Here is a 21,940-nt window from a genome sequence, read left to right on the forward strand (position 1 = left end):
TGAAGGTAGCTGAGCATTCAAGCTCGACACACTCGACATTCTATTGATGAGAATCCATGGGAGTTGGAAGCGGGTCTTTATCCCGGTATTTGACGGACCGGAAATTGTTTAGAACGCGATGTAAATGCTGCCGAGTGCCGGGGTTCCACTAGATAGCAGAGCCACAAAGTCAAAGTGTCTATATGTAAGAATTCATGAAAACAAAAATGAGCTTTTTGGTCTTAATTTAAGGTTAGGGTTAGGCATAATGTTTGCAATGTGGTTAAGGTTAGGTTTAAAATCATATTTTAATAATATAAATTGTAGAAATAGGCGGGGTTTATGACTTTGTGGCTGTGGTAACTAGTGACGACCCAAGTGCCGGGAGATGCTCTCGTCGCAAGAGAAAACAAGCAGAGCAGCAGAAACATAAAATCCCAGAATCGAGGCCTATCGTGACAGGTAAGGAAGATTTGCAAAAATGTTTGTGTAGATGCTGTTTCTATAGAGGTTGGAGTTTGTTGAAGTGCTTTTAATGTAAAGTTGGTAGCTGACGATGCCATCAACCATAGATGCTAGCCAACTGATTAACGTTAGCTGTCTAGCCTAGCGCATTTTTCTGGGCGGTGGGTACCATAGCAACCGCTTAAGAAACAGGCATTATTCATGTAACTAGCAGCCAGACATGCTAACCAAGACGTGGCATTGAGATTAAACACTTGCATCCACAATGTTTGCAACCGATATGATTTAGAAAAGCATCGTTAGTAGTAATATTTTATGTTCCTTACTATTTTGTTGATGTTATCCAACTGTCACTGTCTGCCTTGGGTAGCTAACGCTACTTAAAAGCAATTGGCTAATAGTTAGCTTGTCAGTTGCCAAGCTGGTCAGACAGCTATCTCAAAGATAGAAGAAGGGTTAGTTACCAGTATTTGTGGCTAACTTTAGCATAGCTAGCTAGCTAGTGGCTGACTTGCTGAGCTCAGTTAGCTAGCATGTGCAAACAAGCTAGCTAACTAAGTAGCTAGTCATCCGACTAACGTCAATGATCAATGATAACTACTGTAGCTAGCTAACACTTTCATTTGTGCTAACCAAAGATTATCTGCGCTAACGTAACGCTAGTGCAGCTTACAACCCCCAAGAAGATGGTCAGTTATTTTTATTTTTTTTGTTATTAAAACAACTCATTCTGTTACCAAACTTTGCATCTGAAAAGTGTAAAATCTGACTCTCAGCATCATTCTGTTATCATGGAATTGCCCTAGAGCTAATGTAGCTAGCTAGTTATATGCTCACACTTTTGGTGGGGGTTGTAACCCGTACTGCATTAACACAGATAATCTTTGGTTAGCACAGATGAAAGTGTTAGTTAGCTAACTATATCTTTGACTTTAGTCAGATGGCTAGCTAGTTAGCATCATTCTGTTACCGCGGTATTTCAACAACCACCTATCCTTAAACCACAGACAGTATAGGCTTAGTCCATGGTCTTGAAGGATTTTATAGTGAAGTGTTAAACAAAAGACCATTGCCTCTCACTCCATTAAATGCCACTTGACAAAAAATCCTCTTGGAATACTAATATTAGGATTTGTATTTCTTTTTCATAATTATGTTTATTGATGAGATAATATGCATTTTATCACAATCTCCAGAACTACAAATGCAAAAATGCTCATTACTTTACTGCAACAGTTTAAGTTAAAACTATTAAGAAAATACATTTCTAACATTTATTTACAATGCAAAGGCCTCAATTAAACAACACTGAAAACAAGTATATTTAAAATTAAATTACAATTTATTTTGTAATTTCTCATTACTGCAACAACCTTTTATGAATGTTTATTTTTTTCTTCATTACTTGTGTATACATGTTATTTTTATATCAGACTATCAGATTAAGCCAACATTATTAAAGTATACATTTAATTTTTTCTATTATTTCCCAAAAATTGGTGCATTACAGTAATAATAATGTTTTGGTATTGATAGTTTGCCATTGGAAAAACTACTGGGCTCTATTAGATTCATTAATCCAAAACAACATCAAACTGTGTAATTTGATCATCTCAAACGAGTTGCATAATACCAAAATCACTGATCTTAATGCAACTGACTAAAATAACCCTTATTTTAGCATAAATATAAGTACTGTAATTACGGGCAAGTACAGTATTTTAAAAAGTAGACTTATGCACAAAGTGACTTCTTTTGAAAAAGTTAATTCTCCCAGGTCTTCACAGATAATATTGCTGTATTAGGACGTGGATATGTGTGGTTCTAAGGTATTATAGATGGGATTTTTCCTATTTTGTTGCCTTACAACTTGGATTTAAAATATATTTTTGGGGGGTTTGTATCATTTGATTTACACAACATGCCTATCACTTTCAAAATATTTTTCCTTGTGAAAGAAACAGGAAATAAGACAAAAAAACAAGTCAATACTTTGTTGAGTCACCTTTTGCAGCAATTACAGCTGCAAGTCTCTTGGGGTATGTCTCTATAAGCTTGGCACATCTAGCCACTGGGGTTTTATCCCCATTCTTCATGGCAAAACTGCTCCAGCTCCTTCAAATTGGATGGGTTCCGCTGGTGTACAGCAATCTTTAAGTCACACAGATTCTCAATTGGATTGAGGTCTGGGCTTTAACGAGGCCATTCCAAGACATTTAAATGTTTCCTCTTAAACCACTTGAGTGTTGCTTTAGCAGTATGCTTAATGTCATTGTCCTGCTGGAAGGTGAACCTCTGTCCCAGTCTCAAATCTGGAAGACTGAAACAGGTTTCCCTCAAGAATTTCCCTGTATTTAGCGCCATCCATCATTCCTTCAATTCTGACCAGTTTCTCAGTCCCTGCTGATGAAAAACATTCCCACAGCATGATGCTGCCACCACCATGCTTCACTGGGATGGTGTTCTCGGAGTGATGAGGGATGTTGGGTTTGTGCCAGACATAGCGTTTTCCTTGATGGCCAAAAAGCTCAATTTTAGTCATCTGACCAGAGTACCTTCTTCCATATGTTTGGGGAGTCTCCCACATGCCTTTTGGCGAACACCAAATGCGTTTGCTTATTTTTTTTCTTTAAGCAATGGCTTTTTTCTGGCCACTCTTCTGTAAAGCCCAGCTCTGTGGAGTGTACAGCTTAAAGTGGTCCTATGGACAGATACTCCAATCTCTGTTGTGGAGCTTTGCAGTTCCTTCAGGGTTATCTTTGGTCTCTTTGTTGCCACTCTGATGAATACCCTCCCTGCCTGGTCTGTGGGTTTTGGTGGGCGGCCCTATCTTGGCAGGTTTGTTGTGGTGCCATTATTTTTCAATTTTTGAATAATGGATTTAATCGTGCTCCGTGGGATGTTCAAAGTTTGATATTTTTTTTATAACCCAACCCTGATCTGTACTTCTCCACAACTTTGTCCCTGACCTGTTTAGAGAGCTCCTTGGTCTTCATGGTACCTCTTGCTTTGTGGTGTTGCAGACTCTGGGGCCTTTCAGAACAGGTGTGTGTGTGTGTATATATACAGTTGAAGTCGGAAGTTTACATGCACCTTAGCCAAATACATTTAAACTTCGTTTTTCACAATTCCTGACATTTAATCCCAGTAAAAATTCCCTGTCTTAGGTCAGTTAGGATCACCACTTTATTTTAAAAATGTGAAATGTCAGAATAATAGTAGAGAATGATATATTTCTGCTTTTATTTCTTTCATCACATTCCCAGTGGGTCAGAAGTTTACATACACTCAATTAGTATTCGGTAGCATTGCCTTTAAATTGTTTAACTTGGGTCAAACATTTCGGGTAGTCTTCCACAAGCTTCCCACAATACGTTGGGTGAATTTTGGCCCATTCCTCCTGACAGAGCTGGTGTAACTGAGTCAGGTTTGTTAGCCTCCTTGCTCGCACACGCTTTTTCAGTTCTGCCCATACATCTTCTATAGGACTGAGGTCAGGGCTTTGTGATGGCCACTCCAATACCTTGACTTTGTTGTCCTTAAGCCATTTTGCCACAACTTTGGAAGTATGCTTGGGGTCATTGTCCATTTGGAAGACCCATTTGCGACCAAGCTTTAACTTCCTGACTGATGTCTTGATATGTTGCTTCTATGTATCCACATAATTTTCCTACCTCATGATGCCATCTATTTTGTGAAGTGCACCAGTCCCTCCTGCAGTAAAGCACCCCCCACAACATGATGCTGCCACCCCCGTGCTTCACGGTTGGGATTAGAGGTCGACCGATTCATCGGAATGGCCGATTTTAATTAGGGCTGATTTCAAGTTTTCATAACAATCGGAAATCTATTTTTCCCCCCACATTTATTTAACTAGGCAAGTCAGTTAAGAACACATTCTGATTTTCAATGACGACCTTAGAATGGTGGGTTAACTGCCTTGTTCAGGGGCAGAACGACAGATTTTTACCTTGTCAGCTCGGGGATTCAATCTTGCAACCTTACGGTTAACTAGCCCAACGCTCTAAACACCTGATTACATTGCACTCCACGAGGAGCCTGCCTGTTACGTGAATGCAGTAAGAAGCCAAGGTAAGTTGCTAGCTAGCATTAAACTTATCTTATAAAAAACAATCAATCATAATCACTAGTTATTTACACATGGTTGATGATATTACTAGTTTATCTAGCGTGTCCTGCGTTGCATATAATCGATGCGGTGGCATTCGCGAAAAAGGACTGTCGTTGTTCCAACATGTACCTAACCATAAACATCAATGCCTTTCTTAAAATCAATACACAAGTATATATTTTTAAACCTGCATATTTAGTTAATATTGCCTGCTAACATGAATTTCTTTTAACTAGGAAAAATGGTGTCACTTCTCTTGCAACAGAGTCAGGGTATATGCAGCAGTTTGGGCCGCCTAGCTCATTGCGAACTAATTTGCCAGAATTTTACGTAATTATGACATAACATTGAAGGTTGTGCAATGTAACAGAAATATTTAGACTTATAGATGCCACCCGTTAGATAAAATACGGAACGGTTCCGTATTTCACTGAAAGAATAAACGTTTTGTTTTCGAGATGATAGTTTCCGGATTCGACCATATTAATGACCTAAGGCTCGTATTTCTGTGTGTTATAATTAAGTCTATGATTTGATAGAGCAGTCTGACTGAGCGATGGTAGGCACCAGCAGGCTCGTAAGCATTCATTCAAACAGCACTTTCGTGCGTTTTGCGAGCAGCTCGTCGCTGTGCTTCAAGCATTGCGCTGTTTATGACTTCAAGCCTATCAACTCCTGAGATTAGGCTGGTGTAACCGATGTGAAATGGCTAGCTAGTTAGCGGGGTGTGCGCTAATAGCGTTTCAAACGTCACTCGCTCTGAGACTTGGAGTAGTTGTTCCCTTTGCTCTGCATGGGTAACGCTACTTCGAGGGTGGCTGTTGTCAATGTGTTCCTGGTTCGAGCCCAGGTAGGAGCGAGGAGAGGGACGGAAGCTATACTGTTACACTGGCAATACTAAAGTGCCTATAAGAACATCCAATAGTCAAAGGTATATGAAATACAAATCGTATAGAGAGAAATAATCCTATAATTCCTATAATAACTACAACTTAAAACTTCTTACCTGGGAATATTGAAGACTCATGTTAAACGGAACCACCAGCTTTCATATGTTCTCATGTTCTGAGCAAGGAACTTAAACGTTAGCTTTCTTACATGGCACATATTGCACTTTTACTTTCTTCTCCAACACTTTGTTTTTGCATTATTTAAACCAAATTGAACATGTTTCATTATTTATTTGAGGCTAAATTGATTTGATTGATGTATTATATTAAGTTAAAATAAGTGTTCATTCAGTATTGTTGTAATTGTCATTATTACAAATAAATAAATAAAAATATCAGCCGAATAATTGGTATCGGGTTTTTTTGGTCCTCCAATAATCGGTATCGGTGTTGTAAAATCATAATCGGTTGACCTCTAGTTGAGATGGTGTTCTTCGGCTTGCAAGCATTCCCCTTTTTCCTCCAAATGTAACGATGGTCATTATGGCCAAAAAATTTCATCAGACCAGAGGATATTTCTCCAAAAAGTACAATCTTTGTCCCCATGTGCAGTTGCAAACCGTAGTCTGGCTTTTTTTTATGGCGGTTTTGGAGCAGTTGCTCCTTCCTTGCTGAGCGGGCTTTCAGATTGTGTTGATATAGGACTCGTTTTACTGTGGATATAGATACTTTTGTACCTGTTTCCTCCAGCATCTTCACAAGGTCCTTTGCTGCTGTTCTGGGATTGATTTGCACTTTTCCCACCAAAGTATGTTCATCTCTAGGAGACAGAACACGTCTCCTTCCTGAGCGGTATGACGGCTGCGTGGTCCCATGTTTATACTTGCGTACTATTGTTTGTACAGATGAACGTGGTACCTTCAGGCGTTTGGAAATTGCTCCCAAGGATGAACCAGATTTGTGGAGGTCTACAATTGTTTGTCTGAGGTTTTGGCTGATTTCTTTAGATTTTCCCATGATGTCAAGCAAAGAGGCACTGAGTTTGAAGGTAGGCCTTGACATACATCAACAAGTACACCTCCAATTGACTCAAATGATGTCAATTAGCCTATCAGAAGCTTCTAAAGCCATAACAAAATTTTCTGGAATTTTCCAAGCTTTTTAAAGGCACAGTCAACTTACACGGAACCCAAACCGGCTGCTCGCGTGCGCCATCGTGCATACATTTATTTTGTCCCCCTACACCAAACGCGATCACAACACGCAGGTTAAAATATCAAAACAAACTCTGAACCAATGACATTAATTTGGGGACAGGTCGAAAAGCATTAAACATGTATGGCAATTTAGCTAGTTAGCTTGCACTTGCTAGCTACTTTGTCCAATTTAGCTAGCTTGCTGTTGCTAGCTAATTTGTCCTGGGATATAAACATTGAGTTGTTATTTTACCTGAAATGCACAAGGTCCTCCACTCCGACAATTAATCCACACATGAAACGGTCAACCGAATAGTTTCTAGTCATCTCTCCTCTTTCCAGGCTTTTTCATCTTTGAACTTATATGGTGATTGGCATCTACACTTTCATAGTATTACCACGACAACCGGCAAAACAGTTCGTCTTTCAATCACCCACGTGGGTGTAACCAATGAGGAGACGGCACGTGGGTACCTGCTTCTATAAACCAATGAGATGGGAAAGACCGGACTTGCAGCGCGATCTGCGTCAGAAATAGGAATGACTTCTATTTTAGCCCTTGGCAACGCAGACGCTCGCGAGCAGTGTGGGTGCAATAATTGAATAATATATATTCCTAAATTTATTTTGCAATGCTCGCGTCGGTGTGGTCAGCCTATTAGTGTTTTTGTAAACTTCTGACCCACTGGAATTGTGATACAGTGAAATAATCTGTCTGTCAACAATAGTTGGAAAAATGACTTGTCATGCACAAAGTAGATGTCCTAACCAACTTGCCAAAACTATACTTTGTTGACAAGAAATTTGGAGTGTTTGAAAAACTAGTTTTATATATATATATATATATATATATATATATATATATATATATATATATATATATATATATATATATATATATATATATATATATATATGAGATCATGTGACACTTAGATTGCACACAGGTGGACTTTATTTAACTAATTATGTGACTTCTGAAGGTAATTGGTTGCACCAGATCTTATTTAGGGGCTTCATAGCAAAGGGGGTAAATACATATGCACGCATTTACTGTTTATTTTATTTTTTGAAATTTCACTTTACCAATTTGGACTATTTTGTGTATGTCCATTACATGAAATTCAAATAAAAATCTATTTAAATTACAGGTTGTAATGCAACAAAATAGGAAAAATGCTAAGGGGGATGAATACTTTTGCAAGGCACTGTATGTGCTAAACGGGTACACATCAAAATGGTGGATATCCTCCTTTTTAAGTGGTGGGGTTGCTCTTTGCTGAAACACAAACTCCAGATCGTGGCTTTATGTAAATTAAATGTGGTTTATACACCCATATTTCTTGACAACTCCTACTTAATCAAATAACTAATGTTTTACAAAAAAATCTATATAATAGGTGTAAGCAGTGGTCCTAGTAAGTAATTAAAGTTACTAGCACACCCATTGACTGTACATTAGAATTAGCTTATTATCAATACCGAAATGAAGGGTCTCATGACCAAAACAAAGGTAAAAATGTTTCGGTAATGAGAGCCCCTTAGCTCAGCCTGCAAGTAATAGGAGACAGCCAAGTCAGCAAATAATTGACCACATCACTAAAGCCCATTCATGCCTCCATTTAGGTAATTAATGGAACTCTACGTTTTTCCCAATTTGAGCTTTTTTTTAAGCCATTTCGTTAATGAGAAGGTCAGGTGTAGTAAAGGCGTTGTTTGAGAATAAGATCCTCATTCTGAAGGCATATAAATTAAGAAATTAAATGAACTTGTGCTCATCTAAGGATTACTCCTCTAGACAATGCATCATGGGTGAATAAAACTTTACTTAAAATATTGAAGTTTTTACAGCAACTTCAAAAAGTGATACAGTAATAAGAAACATGTCCACATACACTGTTTTTATGTAATAAATATAGTTTAATGTAAACTTCTAGTATACCATTTTTATGATTTATGGACAAACTGTTTTATTCAAATAAGTTAAAAACCTAAAGTAAAATTGAATAAAATGACCTAATCTGGAAGCATTTAAGAAATGAGAATTTGGGGTGAAAATGTAAAGAATTCAGGCGGAAATGTTAAATATATTTTTAAATAAGCCACTGTGCCATAATCTAGGCATCTTGGGTTTTCTAACTCAATTTGCTACCCGTCTGCTGAAATTGCTGGACTAAGCTCAATGAGGGTCAGTTGCACTTCATGAATTTTAAGCTACTATGCATTTCCTGGAACTGTGTCGTTGTGTTTACAGAGTGAAGAACTGTGATTTTTTTAAAAAAGAGGTTCTCCTCTACCTGTTTGTTTTTCTGTCAGTTTACTGGTGTTAGAATGGATGACGACTGCAATGGCCGTCCCTACATGTCAGGTAAGTGTATGGAGGGCAGGGCATGGACAGTCCTTTGTAAACTCAGCAAAAAAAGAAACGTTGCTTTTTCAGGACCCTGTCTTTCGAAGATAATTTGTAAAAATCCAAATAACTTCACAGATCTTCATTGTAAAGGGTTTTTAACATTGTTTCCCATGCTTGTTCAATGAACCATAAACAATTAATGAACATGCACCTGTGGAACGGTCGTTAAGACACTAACAGCTTACAGACGGTAGGCAATTAAGGTCACAGTTATGAAAACTTAACACACTAGAGGCCTTTCTACTGACTCTGGAAAAACACCAAAAGAAAGATGCCCAGGGTCCCTGCTCATCTGCGTGAACGTACCTTAGGCATGCTGCAAGGAGGCATGAGGACTGCAGATGTGGCCAGGGCAATAAATTGCAATGTCTGTACTGTGAGACGCCTAAGACAGCGCTACAGGGAGACAGGACGGACAGCTGATCGTCCTCGTAGTGGCAGACCACGTAACAACACCTGCACAGGATCAGTACATCCGAACATCACACCTGCGGAACAGGTACAGGATGGCAACAACAACTGCCCGAGTTACACCAGGAATGCACAATCCCTCCATCAGTGGTCAGACTGTCCGCAATAGGCTGAGAGAGGCTGGACTGAGGGCTTGTAGGCCTGTTGTAAGGCAAGTCCTCACCAGACATCACCGGCAACTACGTCGCCTATGGGCACAAACCCACCGTCGCTGGACCAGACAGGACTGGCAAAAAGTGCTCTTCTCTGACGAGTCACGGTTTTGTCTCACCAGGGGTGATGGTCGGATTCACGTTTATCGTCGAAGGAATGAGCGTTACACCGAGGCCTGTACTCTGGAGCGGGATCGAGGTGGAGGGTCCATCATGGTCTGGGGCGGTGTGTCACAGCATCATCGGACTGAGCTTTTTATCATTGCAGGCATCTCAATGCTGTGCGTTACAGGGAAGACATCCTACTCCCTCATGTGGTACCCTTCCTTCAGGCTCATCCTGACATGACCCTCCAGCATGACAATGCCACCAGCCATAATGCTCATTCTGTGCGTGATTTCCTGCAAGACAGGAATGTCAGTGTTCTGCCATAGCAAGTGAAGAGCACAGATCTCAATCCCATTGAGCATGTCTGGGACCTGTTGGATCGGAGGGTGAGGGCTAGGGCCATTCCCCCCAGAAATGTCTGTGAACTTGCAGGTGCCTTGGTGGAAGAGTGGGGTAACATCTCACAGCAAATCTGGTGCAGTCCATGAGGAGATGCATTGCCGTACTTACTTAATGCAGCTGGTGGCCACACCAGATACTGACTTTACTTTTGATTTTGACCCCCCTTTGTTCAGGGACACATTATTCCATTTCTGTTAGTCACATGTCTGTGGAACTTGTTCAGTTTGTCTGTTGTTGAATCTTATGTTTATACAAATATTTACACATGTTAAGTTTGCTGAAAATAAATGCAGTTGACAGTGAGGACGTTTCTTTTTTTGCTGAGTTTATTAGCTGACTTACTGACCTTATGGTTGTGACATTATCGAGATGGCTGAATGAACTGTCAGTAGGCCTACATAATTTTGTGTGTGTGGATAACAGGCAGTGGAGACTCTTCGATGGAGAGGGAGTTTTCAGGGGCCCTTGGAGGCCCCACAGTGAGCACCCCCAACAGCCAGCACACTTCTCCCAGCCGCTCTCTTAGTGGTCAGTTCCAATTTGTCAATTCCTTTGTCTTTGTAGTACAAGTACTGAACTTTATTATTCCCAAGGGAGAGTATGGTAGTTGGTTTTATGGCTCAGATGTTTTTATTTTACTTTAGCAAGCACATCCGTGTCTCTGCTCACATCATATGTCCCTCTCCTGGTCTAAACCCTGTCTCTCTCCAGCCAACTCCATCAAAGTGGAGCTGTACAGTGATGAGGAGCCGGGCCACGGCACGGGGCCAGAGGATGAGAGAGGGGACAGGGTGGAGGAGGGGGGTTCTGAGCAGGGAGGAGAGGCCGGAGGAGGGGGCTACAGGGAGCTGGCCAGTCCAGAGCCCATGTCACCAGGAGGTGCCATCCGGCTGCCCAACGGAAAACTCAAGTGTGACATCTGTGGGATGATCTGCATCGGGCCCAATGTCCTCATGGTGCACAAACGCAGCCACACAGGTGACTGATCAATTGATTGAGTGATTGATTGATTAGTCCTTTATACAAAAAGATGAGGTTAGTTTGTTGCGCAGATCTGCCCCGAAACCAGGTTGACATTGTAATTTGGGCACGTGACTGGGAGTGAAACTGATTTCAAACTGGTTTGTACGGAGTCGGGTGTGTAAACTGGTATGTGCCTCCTCCAGGTGAGCGGCCATTCCAGTGTAATCAGTGTGGGGCCTCTTTCACCCAGAAGGGGAACCTGCTGCGTCACATTAAGCTGCACTCGGGGGAGAAGCCTTTTAAATGTCCCTTCTGCAGCTACGCATGCCGCAGACGGGACGCTCTTACAGGCCACCTCCGCACTCACTCGGGTGAGAGGGATATACATACTGTACACACACACACACTTGGGTGAGGAAAAGAGGGTCTGAGTTGAGCATGTCAGTTCCTGAGCAAAAGACACAGACCTAGAGTTCTGTATGTATTCAAGGTATGTTGACTTTGTCCCCAGTGTCGTCTCCCACAGTGGGGAAGCCCTATAAGTGTAGTTACTGTGGACGCAGCTACAAGCAGCAGAGCACCCTGGAAGAGCACCGTGAACGCTGCCACAGCTACCTGCAGAGCCTGGAGACACAGCAGCCAGCCAGCGCTCACACTCAAGGTAGTGGAGAAATAACACGTACACGCACACACATACTCACACACTGAATGTTACTGCTTCTATCTATGGTGTGATCATATCTTTTATAGAAGAGGAGCTGAGGGACCTGGAGTTCATGCCTGACAAGCTGCTGCAACCTTCCTCAGACAAGATGGCGTTCATCGATCGGCTAGCCCACAGCATCACCAAACGCAAGAGATCCACACCACAGAAATTTGTAGGTAAGCAGTTAATTGGAATTTGTTTCTGGGGAGGTGAGCAAAGACACCGCTCACACACAGGTAACACAAAAAGGGTACAAGATCATTCATGAGATCAGGTGTCAGTTTAAAAATAATGAAGACCTGCACATCACTAGTTCCTCCCTATGAGTTGTGGTACAGTGTGATTCCATGCCTATCTGCCCTGCAGGACAGAAGCACATGCGCCTCAGTCTGGCCGACACGCCTTACGAGCTCAGAACCGCCTTCGACAAGGACGGGGTTACGCACCACGGTGGTCTGGAGCAGCCACACTACACTAGCCTGGGAGGAGGGTACCTGGGGGGACAGGGAGTTGGAAGTGGTGGTGGATCTGAAGGCCTCCGACCCCTACGCTTGCCTCTCCCTCACCCCTCCTGCCTGTCGGAGCTCCGGCCGGTCATCAGCTCGGCTCACACCCCCATGGCTACGCTGGGGCCGAGGCTAGACTGCACTGGGGCCGGGGCTTGCCTAGGGTCCACGGGTGTGGGGGGCAGGGAGGCTGCAGAGGGCCACGAGGACCTGCCCCCTGGCCGCAGCCACGGCCCGTCACCTAGCAACGGTTGCCAGGACTCCACGGACACAGAGAGCATGCCGGATGAAGTGTTTAGCAGTGTCGCGCCTGCCCTGCCGCTCCACAACAACCACAGTCACCACAACCTCCACCACCTCCACTCCAACCACCACCCTCCCCCTCCACCCCTACTGCACCACAGGGGCATGGACAGCCCAAGCCATGCCAAAGACAGGGATGGAGAGAGGGACAGGGAGGAGGGTGGCCACCCTGCTTTCCCCCCACCCCCTGCCCTGGCCCCAGGCTCCCCCACCTCAAGGCAGGCGTTTCGAGTGGTGGACGGAGAGGGGCACACAGTGCGCTCTTTCCGCTGTGAGCACTGCCGTGTGCTCTTCCTGGACCACGTTATGTTCACCATCCACATGGGCTGCCACGGCTTCCGCCAGCCCTTCGAGTGCAACATCTGTGGCCACCGCAGCCAGGACCGCTATGAGTTCTCCTCCCACATTGTCCGCGGAGAGCACCTGCCAGGCTGAGGCTGGCTGGATGGGCCTCTGTACTTAGGGCTGTTTTTACTCTGAGAGAAGGGCCTGCTTGGGTTTGGTCTGCACTGCATCACAAGAGGGGGTAGAAGGGGAAGGGTAGTAAAAAAAAAAAACTGCTTTTTGTAAATGATTTGTACACAAGCATTGATACTGATATCACATAAACCTCAACTTCAAATAGGCACATTAGAATAGCTCAATTGCGTCACTTTAAAAAGGGAGAATCCTCACTACTCTGAATACACTTTTCAAAATGTATGAATTCTTGCCAGAAAATGCTAAGATGAAGAGTAAATGCACTTTTCTATCCTCAGAAGTGCCTTTCTCTGGTGTGGTCTGTCTACCTTTCCTCTCTTATCCGGGTAAAAAACCGGGCGCACAAAAAAAGTGATGCTACTAGCTAGACAATGTGATTTACATCTGACTTTGTTTTCCTCTACTGCACTTTAATCAAGATTTTATCTAAAATTTATAATGCAAGAAAACAAACAGTTGTCAATGTGCACTTCGTTGCACTTGCAAGCTGCAGTCAGACATCAGTAGTCGTCTTTAGATGCCATTAGGCTTCCTAGGAATTTGTCCGTTTAACAAAGCCCTATTTGAAAAGCACTTTTTAAAATCCATTCCCTAACATGCTTGGTCCCTGGGGGTGTGGCAGACAGACAGTGTTGTATAAGATTGTGTATTTGATGTATAGTGGGTAATGTATTTTAATAACAGTTGCGGTGCAGGCCAGGCCCAGGATCCCAAGTCAAATAGTAAGAAGGATTTGAGGGGTTGGCCTCAAATGAGTGCACTTTCCAATTTCAGTTTGTGTGTGTTGGTTCTTTTGGAAGTTTAGTAAGTTAAATGAGAGACAGAGTTGAAGGCTTTTATCAGTGTGAATGTTGTGGGTGGAATGGGGTACAGTATGTTTGTTTTGTTTCATTTGATTGCTTTTGTTGCACTGAGATATAATTATATTAAACTATTTTATAGAAGAGGTTATTTATGGCCTGCACATTTCTCTGTGCAGTGTGTTGAAAGAAATAATACAACTTTTTTTTTTATTATTCAAGAGAGCCACTGACACTATTTTGGAGTTGACTTCAACAAAGGGTGGAGATTGTTGGCAATTTTAGAAGGTCCCTGATATCCCAATGTGTTGCTTACTATGAAACAAACCAAAACCAATATTATTTATTTAAGTGAGACCTAAAACAATTGTTGTATATTCATTGTATTGTGCCTTTCATGACATTGACCTTGCTGACAATTCTTGCCAATATACATTTTTCCATCCATAAAGATATCTTTGACGTTACATGAAATATCCCAGCTGGCCCTGCTAAATGCCCAAGCTGAATCCTAAATTTCCCTCTACTAATCACACATTTTAATTTGCAGTCACTAATTTCTTAGTGACTGTAGATATAAATTGTATAACATCGTCCCAAAAGGAAAGAGACAAAGACATGTTAAAAAAGAGTAACTTTTCATACATGAAAGGTTTAGAAATAAGTCCATGTGCATGAGAGTTTGTCACCTGCTGCTAAGGCTTGAATGTGTGTGTGTGGTTGACCACAGTTGTCGGTGGTTAAGATTGAGAAGGTGATTCTTCAGAAGTGACTTTGAAATGCTTATTTTCATTCAATGATTTTCTTTCTTTCTCATCGGACTTGTAATTGTTGTTTTTATAGAGAGCACTGACGTTGGTAAACATTTTCCTTGGAATCATGAAGCATTCAGATCCCTTCAGGCAACTGACTTAACAATGCTTTGATCAAGGGAACGTGATGAATACACCATTTGTGAATGAAAAGAAACAGTTTGGGCAGTTGTGGTCCTACTCTTTCACCCAATCTCTTAGTCTTCACATTGAATGAACTTGGAAGCCTGTAGGATTTATAGTTCTTGAATAGGGCCCAGAGTTTCCCATGGTCAAGCAAAACTCCTGGCCCTACTCATGACACAGATGAAGTATGAGAGACAGGAAAATCTGCTGTGGCTGTCGGATTATTTTTTTTTTATAAATGTGAAACTCTTTACCTCAAATGATAATTGCCTCTGTCGGGAGTATGGGTTTGGTGATGTTTGAATTTTTCTGTGGTTAATTTGAAAGTTTTTAAGTTGGTTTTAGCAGCCCTGTATCTTCACTTCATTTAATATTTAATTAATCTTACAAAAAAGGAATGTGCTTTGAAGTGGACTGTATACAAGAAAATGCCTCATCCCAATGTCAGAAAAGACACAATCTTCTAAAACAATTACATAGCACTGAAATTGTACTGAATTACAGGGCATAGTTGCACTTAATCAGTTGCATTAAACTTCATCTGTAATGCTGTTCTAAACGTAATGCCTTATGAACGGATATGTAATTACTGTTCAAAGTAGAGAAATTATATATCTAATGTAATCCGAAATGGTTGAATTATTGAATTGATGTGAAAGTTCTGCATTGTTCGTTTGACGGCAGTTCTTGGAAGAGCAGGTTTAGGTGTCTCCAGATATGTTTCTGTGTGTAAATCTTGCTATTGTGCCTTTGCCCCCCCCCCCCCCCCCCCCCCCCCTCCCCTTCTTAGGTTTTCACTGTTTGATGTTGGCTACATCAGATTTGAGGATAGAACGCTTGGCCATGGGTCTTGAAAGCTCAATAAACGGTAACACAAATTGATGTCATATGCTAGGTTTCCATCAAATTGGTGAAAGATTTTAATGTGAATATTCAAAAATCCGCATAAAGAAAATGTGAATTTACCCGCCAGTGGTGCGTTTCCACCAAACTGACTTATTGCAAATATAAATCAGTGCGTGATGACGTAGTGCACAATGTACTTTTTCGCTTAAGTTTATGTACCGAATAAAAATCTAATGTTCAATGTGTTTCCATCGCATTTTCAATTCTACTGATAGTTTTATCACAAACTGTTACATTAAATAGCAAATGTGCTTATTCTGGTCTTAGCACGTGCGCCCTAGCCAACACCTTGCCGATACAGTTCAGGTAGGTTAGTCTACAAACATGAGATTATTATGATTGACAAACACATATTGTAACTCTTAAACGGCAGTCAAGCATCGATCATGTCACCAGAATAAGACCCTCAAGATCATACCGTGCACTTCCACCACCCTGTGAAGTTTAGAACTTATTTCATCTGTAGCCTAATAAACTGCATGCTTTCCAGAGTCGTAGTGGGAGGACCACACACCATGTCATCATGTGACTCCCAAGTTTACTTCCATATGATAGTTATATCAATATTTGCGCATAAAGGTGTTTCCACCGCCATTTCTCGCATACTACATTTTACCAACACAAAAAGATCCCACCATGTCAAAAGAACAAATTCATTTATAAAATTGTACTGAAACTTGTTTCCATCACAGCTTTTGTGATTTTTCTTTATACGGTATGACTTTACTCAGATAATAACTGGATGGAAACGTGGTTAGATACATTTGGAATGTTTAGTTTTTTAAATTATCAGTGTTAGTTCTAGCCATTTCACATCAGTCACCGATCTGACAACTAGCTACACAGGCAGCCCAATCAAAAGACCAATTAGGGAAAAGATCAGAATAGGGCTGCCTGTGTAAATGCAGCCTATGGGAGAATCTTAATTGCATACTCCTCCCGTCCTCCTCAAAATCCATTGGAGGAGAAGGTCGGAGGGAGGGGACCTCTGGCTTTCTCATCCAATGGGTTATGAGGAGAGGGAATGCATGGAGTATGCAATTGAGGCTCTCCCGGTGACAATGGGGGGGTTTGATTAATGGTGCCTGTGCAGGCATGTTCTGCACCGGCTGAAGGTTACTGCATTCCATTTGGAACCGGGCTGCCTCTCGGGCATGAGCCAAGTGTCCTGACCCGTCCGACGGCAAAGTCGTCTCAAAACAAAAGTTACGTAATGAAGTAGGTAGGATTCAATATTTTCACATGCGAAAGTGATTGCTTTTGATAACGCTTTGTCCGCCTTACCAATGAACTAGTTTGAAAATTCTAATATTTATTTTTTGGAAAAGAGATGTACGATGCACCCGGGCCAGCATAATAACACTCCCTCATTGACTGTCATTCCACAAATCAGGCTGATGGCACAGCACAAATCTCTGTAGCTTGTAATTGACTCATCTCACAGTTTCAGCTTTAATTTAAAATGTGCCTAGGACTTTACTCAGATCTGTGAATTATGATGCAAAAACATCTTTGTTCTGTAAACCAAATGGCATGTACAGTTTTTGAACAGAGCTATATTAAAGAGCTTAACTGAATTTATATCAGATATGTCTGGGCTTTGGTGATAGTGTGGGAAAGGAAAATTCAGTTAACCTAACTCGACAAGGGTAATTGGACAGGATGTATCTCATACTTGCCCTGGCTGTGACCAGTACAGTTTCTTTTACATGAAATCCATTTAGGACATAAATTCAGCAGAAAATCCCAGAAAAGGTCATCCTGGATTTGATTATTTGGATCACAGTTATGCTTTTAAAACCTGGTGCATGAGGTAACAATGCTGTTTGCAACACTTTCCTTACTCAGCTTTCTCCAAATAGTCTTGAGGATAAATCACTCAAGATTATTTTGTATTTCTCCTTAACAGCCACCCCAGCTTCAGCGAGAACATTTTATTACTGATGTGCTCTTGTTTTTGTGGTTGCATTTTGCCCTTGTTTGAATGTTTTATTTTTCAAGGTTTCTCTATTGCACTGTGTTTGTGTTCCCTTTGACTTGACTATCTGCTCTGTCACCTTTTCTCCTCCTGCCCCTGTGAATGGTGTGGATTCGCTTTAACTACTGCAGAGCCTTTTTACATGTAACATAATGTAATTAAGTGTAATCAAGATTAAAACTACTGTAAGTTTTGTACTGTATTGAAGAGTCTATTCCAAATAAATAAACTTTACTTGGCTGGCTGATATTTCCTACAGTCAGATATTTATCAAGAGGAGGAGGAGCTCTGGGTGGGCCACCCTGTAAAAAGATAACATATGCCATCAGCACAGTAGTCCACAATCACACCATGTAATAACAGCCAACGTTAGAGGAAAAACAGGAATGGCAATGTTAATTTCTGGATTTGGTTGAGTGGTCTCTTAAATGCATGCAGATATCCAGACAGAAGGCTTTGTCCAGGCCACAGGTGTCAAACTCATCCCATGGAGGGCAGTGTCTACGAGTTTACACTCCTCCCTTGTACTTAAGGCCTAGTTTCAAGCAGATCATGAGTTAACCCGCGATAGCCAACACCCGCATAGCTGATGTTTTGGAGGCGTCTGAGATGTAAATGCGTTAACTGTGAAATCGGTGCGCAGCTGCTCTTGATCATTGAAACAAAACCACACCCTCCCACTCGTGTTAGAAGTTCAGAACGAGGTACGTGTAGGCGTCAGGTAGCCTAGTGGTTAGAGCGTTGGACTAGTAACCGAAAGGTTGTAAGATTGAATCCCTGAGCTGACAAGGTAAAAAATCTGTCAATCTGCCCCTGGACAAGGCAGTTAAACCACTGTTCCTAGGCCGTCATTGAAAATAAGAATTTGTTCTTAACTGACTTTCCTAGTTAAATAAAGGTAAAATAAAAAATATATACAGTACCAGTCAAAAGTTTGGACACCTACTCATTCAAGGGTTCTTTATTTTTACTATGTTTTACATTGTAGAATAATAGTGAAGACAAACTATGACAAAACACACATGTAACCAAAAAAGTGTTAAATAAATCAAAAATATTTTATATTTGAGATTCTTAAAAGTAGCCACCCTTTGCCTTGATGACAACTTTGCACACTCTTGGCATTCTCTCAACCAGCTTCATGAGGTAGTCACCTGGAATGCATTTCAATTAACAGGTGTGCCTTGTGGAATTTCTTTCCTTAATGCGTTTGAGCCAATCAGTTGTGTTGTGACAGGGTAGGGGGGTATACAGAAGATGGTCTTTTACCAAATAGGGCTAAGTCCATATTATGGCAAGAACAGCTCAAATAATCGAAGAGAAACGACAGTCCATCATTACTTAAAGACATGAAGGTCAGTCAATCTGGAAAATTAAGAACTTTTAAAAAGTGTCTTCAAGTGCAGTCGCAAAGGCTATCAAGCGCTATGATGAAACTGGCTCTCATGAGGACCACCACAGGAAAGGTAGACCCAGAGTTACCTCTGCTGCAGAGGATACGTTAGAGTTACCAGCCTCAGAAATTGCAGTCCAAATAAACGCTTCACAGAGTTCACAGATATCTCAACATCAACTGTTCAGAGGAGACTACTTGAATCAGACCTTCATGGTCGACTTGCTGCAAAGAAACCACCACTAAAGGACACCAATAGGAAGAAGAGACTTGCTTGGACCAAGAAACAAGAGCAATGGAAATTAGATCGGTGGAAATCTGTCCTTTGGTCTGATGAGTCCAATTGTGAGATTTTTGGTTCCAACCGCTGTGTCTTTGTGAGATGCAGAGTAGGTGAACGGATGATCTCCGCATGTGTGGTGCACACCGTGAAGCATGGAGGATGAGGTGTGATGGCTTTGCTGGTGACACTGTCGCTGATTTCTTTAGAATTCAAGGCACACTTAACCAGCATGGCTACCACAGCATTTTGCAGTGATACGCCATCCCATATGGTTTGCGCTTAGTGGGACTATCGTTAGTTTTTCAACAGGACAATGACCCAACACACCTCCAGGCTGTGTAAGGGCTATTTGACCAAGAAGGAGAGTGATGGAGTGCTGCATCAGATGACTTGGCCTCCACAATCACCCGACCTCAACCCAATTGAGATGGTTTAGGATGAGTTGGACCGCAGAGGGAAGGAAATGCAGCCAACAAGTGCTCAGCTCATGTGGGAACTCCTTCAAGACTTTTTGAAAAGCATTCCAGGTGAAGCTGGTTAAGAGAATGCCAAGAGTGTGCAAAGCTGTCATCAAGACAATGGGTGGCTACTTTGAAGAATATAAAATATATTTTGATTTGTTGAACACTTTTTTGGATACTACATAATTCCATATGTGTTATTTCATAGTTGTGATGTCTTCACTATTATTCTACAATGTAGAAAATAGTAAAAATAAAGAAAAAGCCTTGAATGAGTAGGTGTGTCCAAACTTTTGACTGGTACTGTGTGTGTGTGTGTGTGTGTGTGTATATATATATGAATAATGATGCTCAAATTGAAAATGATTAAACAAAATAATAAGGATTTCTATCAACCTAATCGAGGGATAAATTACATCTCACATTCCAGTATTTGAAATGTAAACAAGGTTACATGCGATTTATCTTAATGCGACTCCGTGCAGCCAATGAAAAGGTTCGCTTTAGGTATAATTCCAGGAGCCACTTGTGGATTTGACAGCTCTAACTCAGCTTCACCTCGACACCGCCAAAACAACTGCTATGCAGATCTGATTGAATAGAGCCCTAAGGTCACTGATTAGTTAGGAACTCTCACCTGGTTGTCTAGGTCTTAACTGGACAAATGCCAGAGCTTGGTGCTTGAGTACTCACACTGGGCCTTTAATTGCTTTAGGTTGGTTGTTTGTAAGCTCAACTTCAAGGTTTCCAAGGATGTTGCCTCTCTGATCATCACTCTCCCTCCCTTGGGCAAGGGACATTTAATAAGGTAGACTCGGATGTGACGATGGTAGTGAGAGGAAGCCCATTGGCCGGCAGTGGGAGAAGATGGAACGAAATGGATTTTGGCCGACATTTTGCAAATTTTCTCACCGATAACATTTGATCTCAATTCAGTTTTCTGTTCCCAAAACTAGAATGTGTTCTGGACAAAGTTTTGTAGACTTTATCCTTTGCACAAAAAAAATGCATTGTTTAGAAGGAGTGCAAAGGCGAATTGAGTTATTGCACACTCGCACTTCACAGAGGTGGCGTTCCCTAACGGAAATATGCAGACGTATGCTAGCTCGTGCTTGACTCTGCCCACTATGACTCATTGTTCCCATTGGAAACGACAGGCTGTGGTCTATCTTGGTTTAGTTACAAAAATCTTAGCTTGGGGTACTGCGTGTTAGTTCATCACTGTTTTCAGACCGGGTACGACACATTTTGCAGGGAGTTGTTCCGTATGCTAGTTTGCAACAATGCAGAAAGTAAAAACTGAATTCTGTTCTGCCAGAAGTGTGCTCTATACATAAAATTGGCATACGTCGATATATTTTGATGAGGATTTAATCGCCGATTTCCAGGCCATCCTCACACACTGTTGCACTTTTTTCTTTTGGTAAAATTGTTTGAACATAATTTCACTTGCACAGCTCATATTTAAATCATCATATGTAAACATTAAAAACGGCATAATATGTGTTAAAAACAGCATTGAATATTAGTTTAGTGTTAATTAAAAACAATAAAAAACAACCTAAGACAAAAGTACTTAAAAAAAAGATCTAAAAAAAGATCCAATCTGTAAAGCCATTTAAAAATGTGCACACATAATTTAAAACAAAAGTAAACATTTTTAAGACATGGAAAACATGTTAAAAAGTAACTTTGTTAAAAAAGCTGTCTTCGGTCCTTTGTACAGGAATGGGGTGAGTCCTTATCAAAAAAGCCTCATCCTGCTCTTCCGAATCGGGGTCTAGAGGAGACCCCTCCCCTAGGCGCAGCGCTGTCAGGCCATGGCTGCCGGGACCTTAGGTGTTGTGGGGGACCCTTCGTTCGTACCTCCCCATGGCTTCCGTTGCTACCAAAGCCAGTGCCTGGGGGGTGGTATCTACTGGTTTTCCTACTAGCAGGTTGCGGGAGGACCACAGTGCATCCTTCAGACACGTGAGGGTGAGCCAGAGCTTGGTGAAGGCGTTCGGTGGGATAGA

At 41.6% G+C, this 21,940-nt stretch overlaps 1 protein-coding gene across 1 annotated transcript; it reads left to right on the plus strand.

Annotated features, from left to right (window-relative positions):
- Nucleotides 1-362: 362 nt before the first annotated feature.
- Nucleotides 363-15,676, plus strand: LOC120061312 (zinc finger protein Eos-like). Its single transcript, XM_039011032.1, has 8 exons — nt 363-441; nt 8,979-9,030; nt 10,632-10,736; nt 10,920-11,186; nt 11,375-11,542; nt 11,683-11,832; nt 11,922-12,053; nt 12,244-15,676. The coding sequence occupies exons 2-8, from the start codon at nt 8,994-8,996 to the stop codon at nt 13,119-13,121; spliced, it is 1,737 nt and encodes a 578-aa protein (XP_038866960.1). The 5' UTR covers nt 363-441; nt 8,979-8,993; the 3' UTR covers nt 13,122-15,676.
- The last annotated feature ends 6,264 nt before the right edge of the window (nt 15,677-21,940 follow it).

The sequence above is a fragment of the Salvelinus namaycush genome, chromosome 2 (genome assembly GCF_016432855.1).
Source record: "Salvelinus namaycush isolate Seneca chromosome 2, SaNama_1.0, whole genome shotgun sequence".
Taxonomy (NCBI): domain Eukaryota; kingdom Metazoa; phylum Chordata; class Actinopteri; order Salmoniformes; family Salmonidae; genus Salvelinus; species Salvelinus namaycush.

Coding starts and splice junctions, on each gene's coding strand:
- LOC120061312 (XM_039011032.1), top strand. CDS start 8,994: ATGGATGACGACTGCAATGGCCGTCCCTACATGTCAG. Junction 9,031..10,631: donor TGGCCGTCCCTACATGTCAG/GTAAGTGTATGG, acceptor TGTGGATAACAG/GCAGTGGAGACTCTTCGATG. Junction 12,054..12,243: donor CACACCACAGAAATTTGTAG/GTAAGCAGTTAA, acceptor TCTGCCCTGCAG/GACAGAAGCACATGCGCCTC.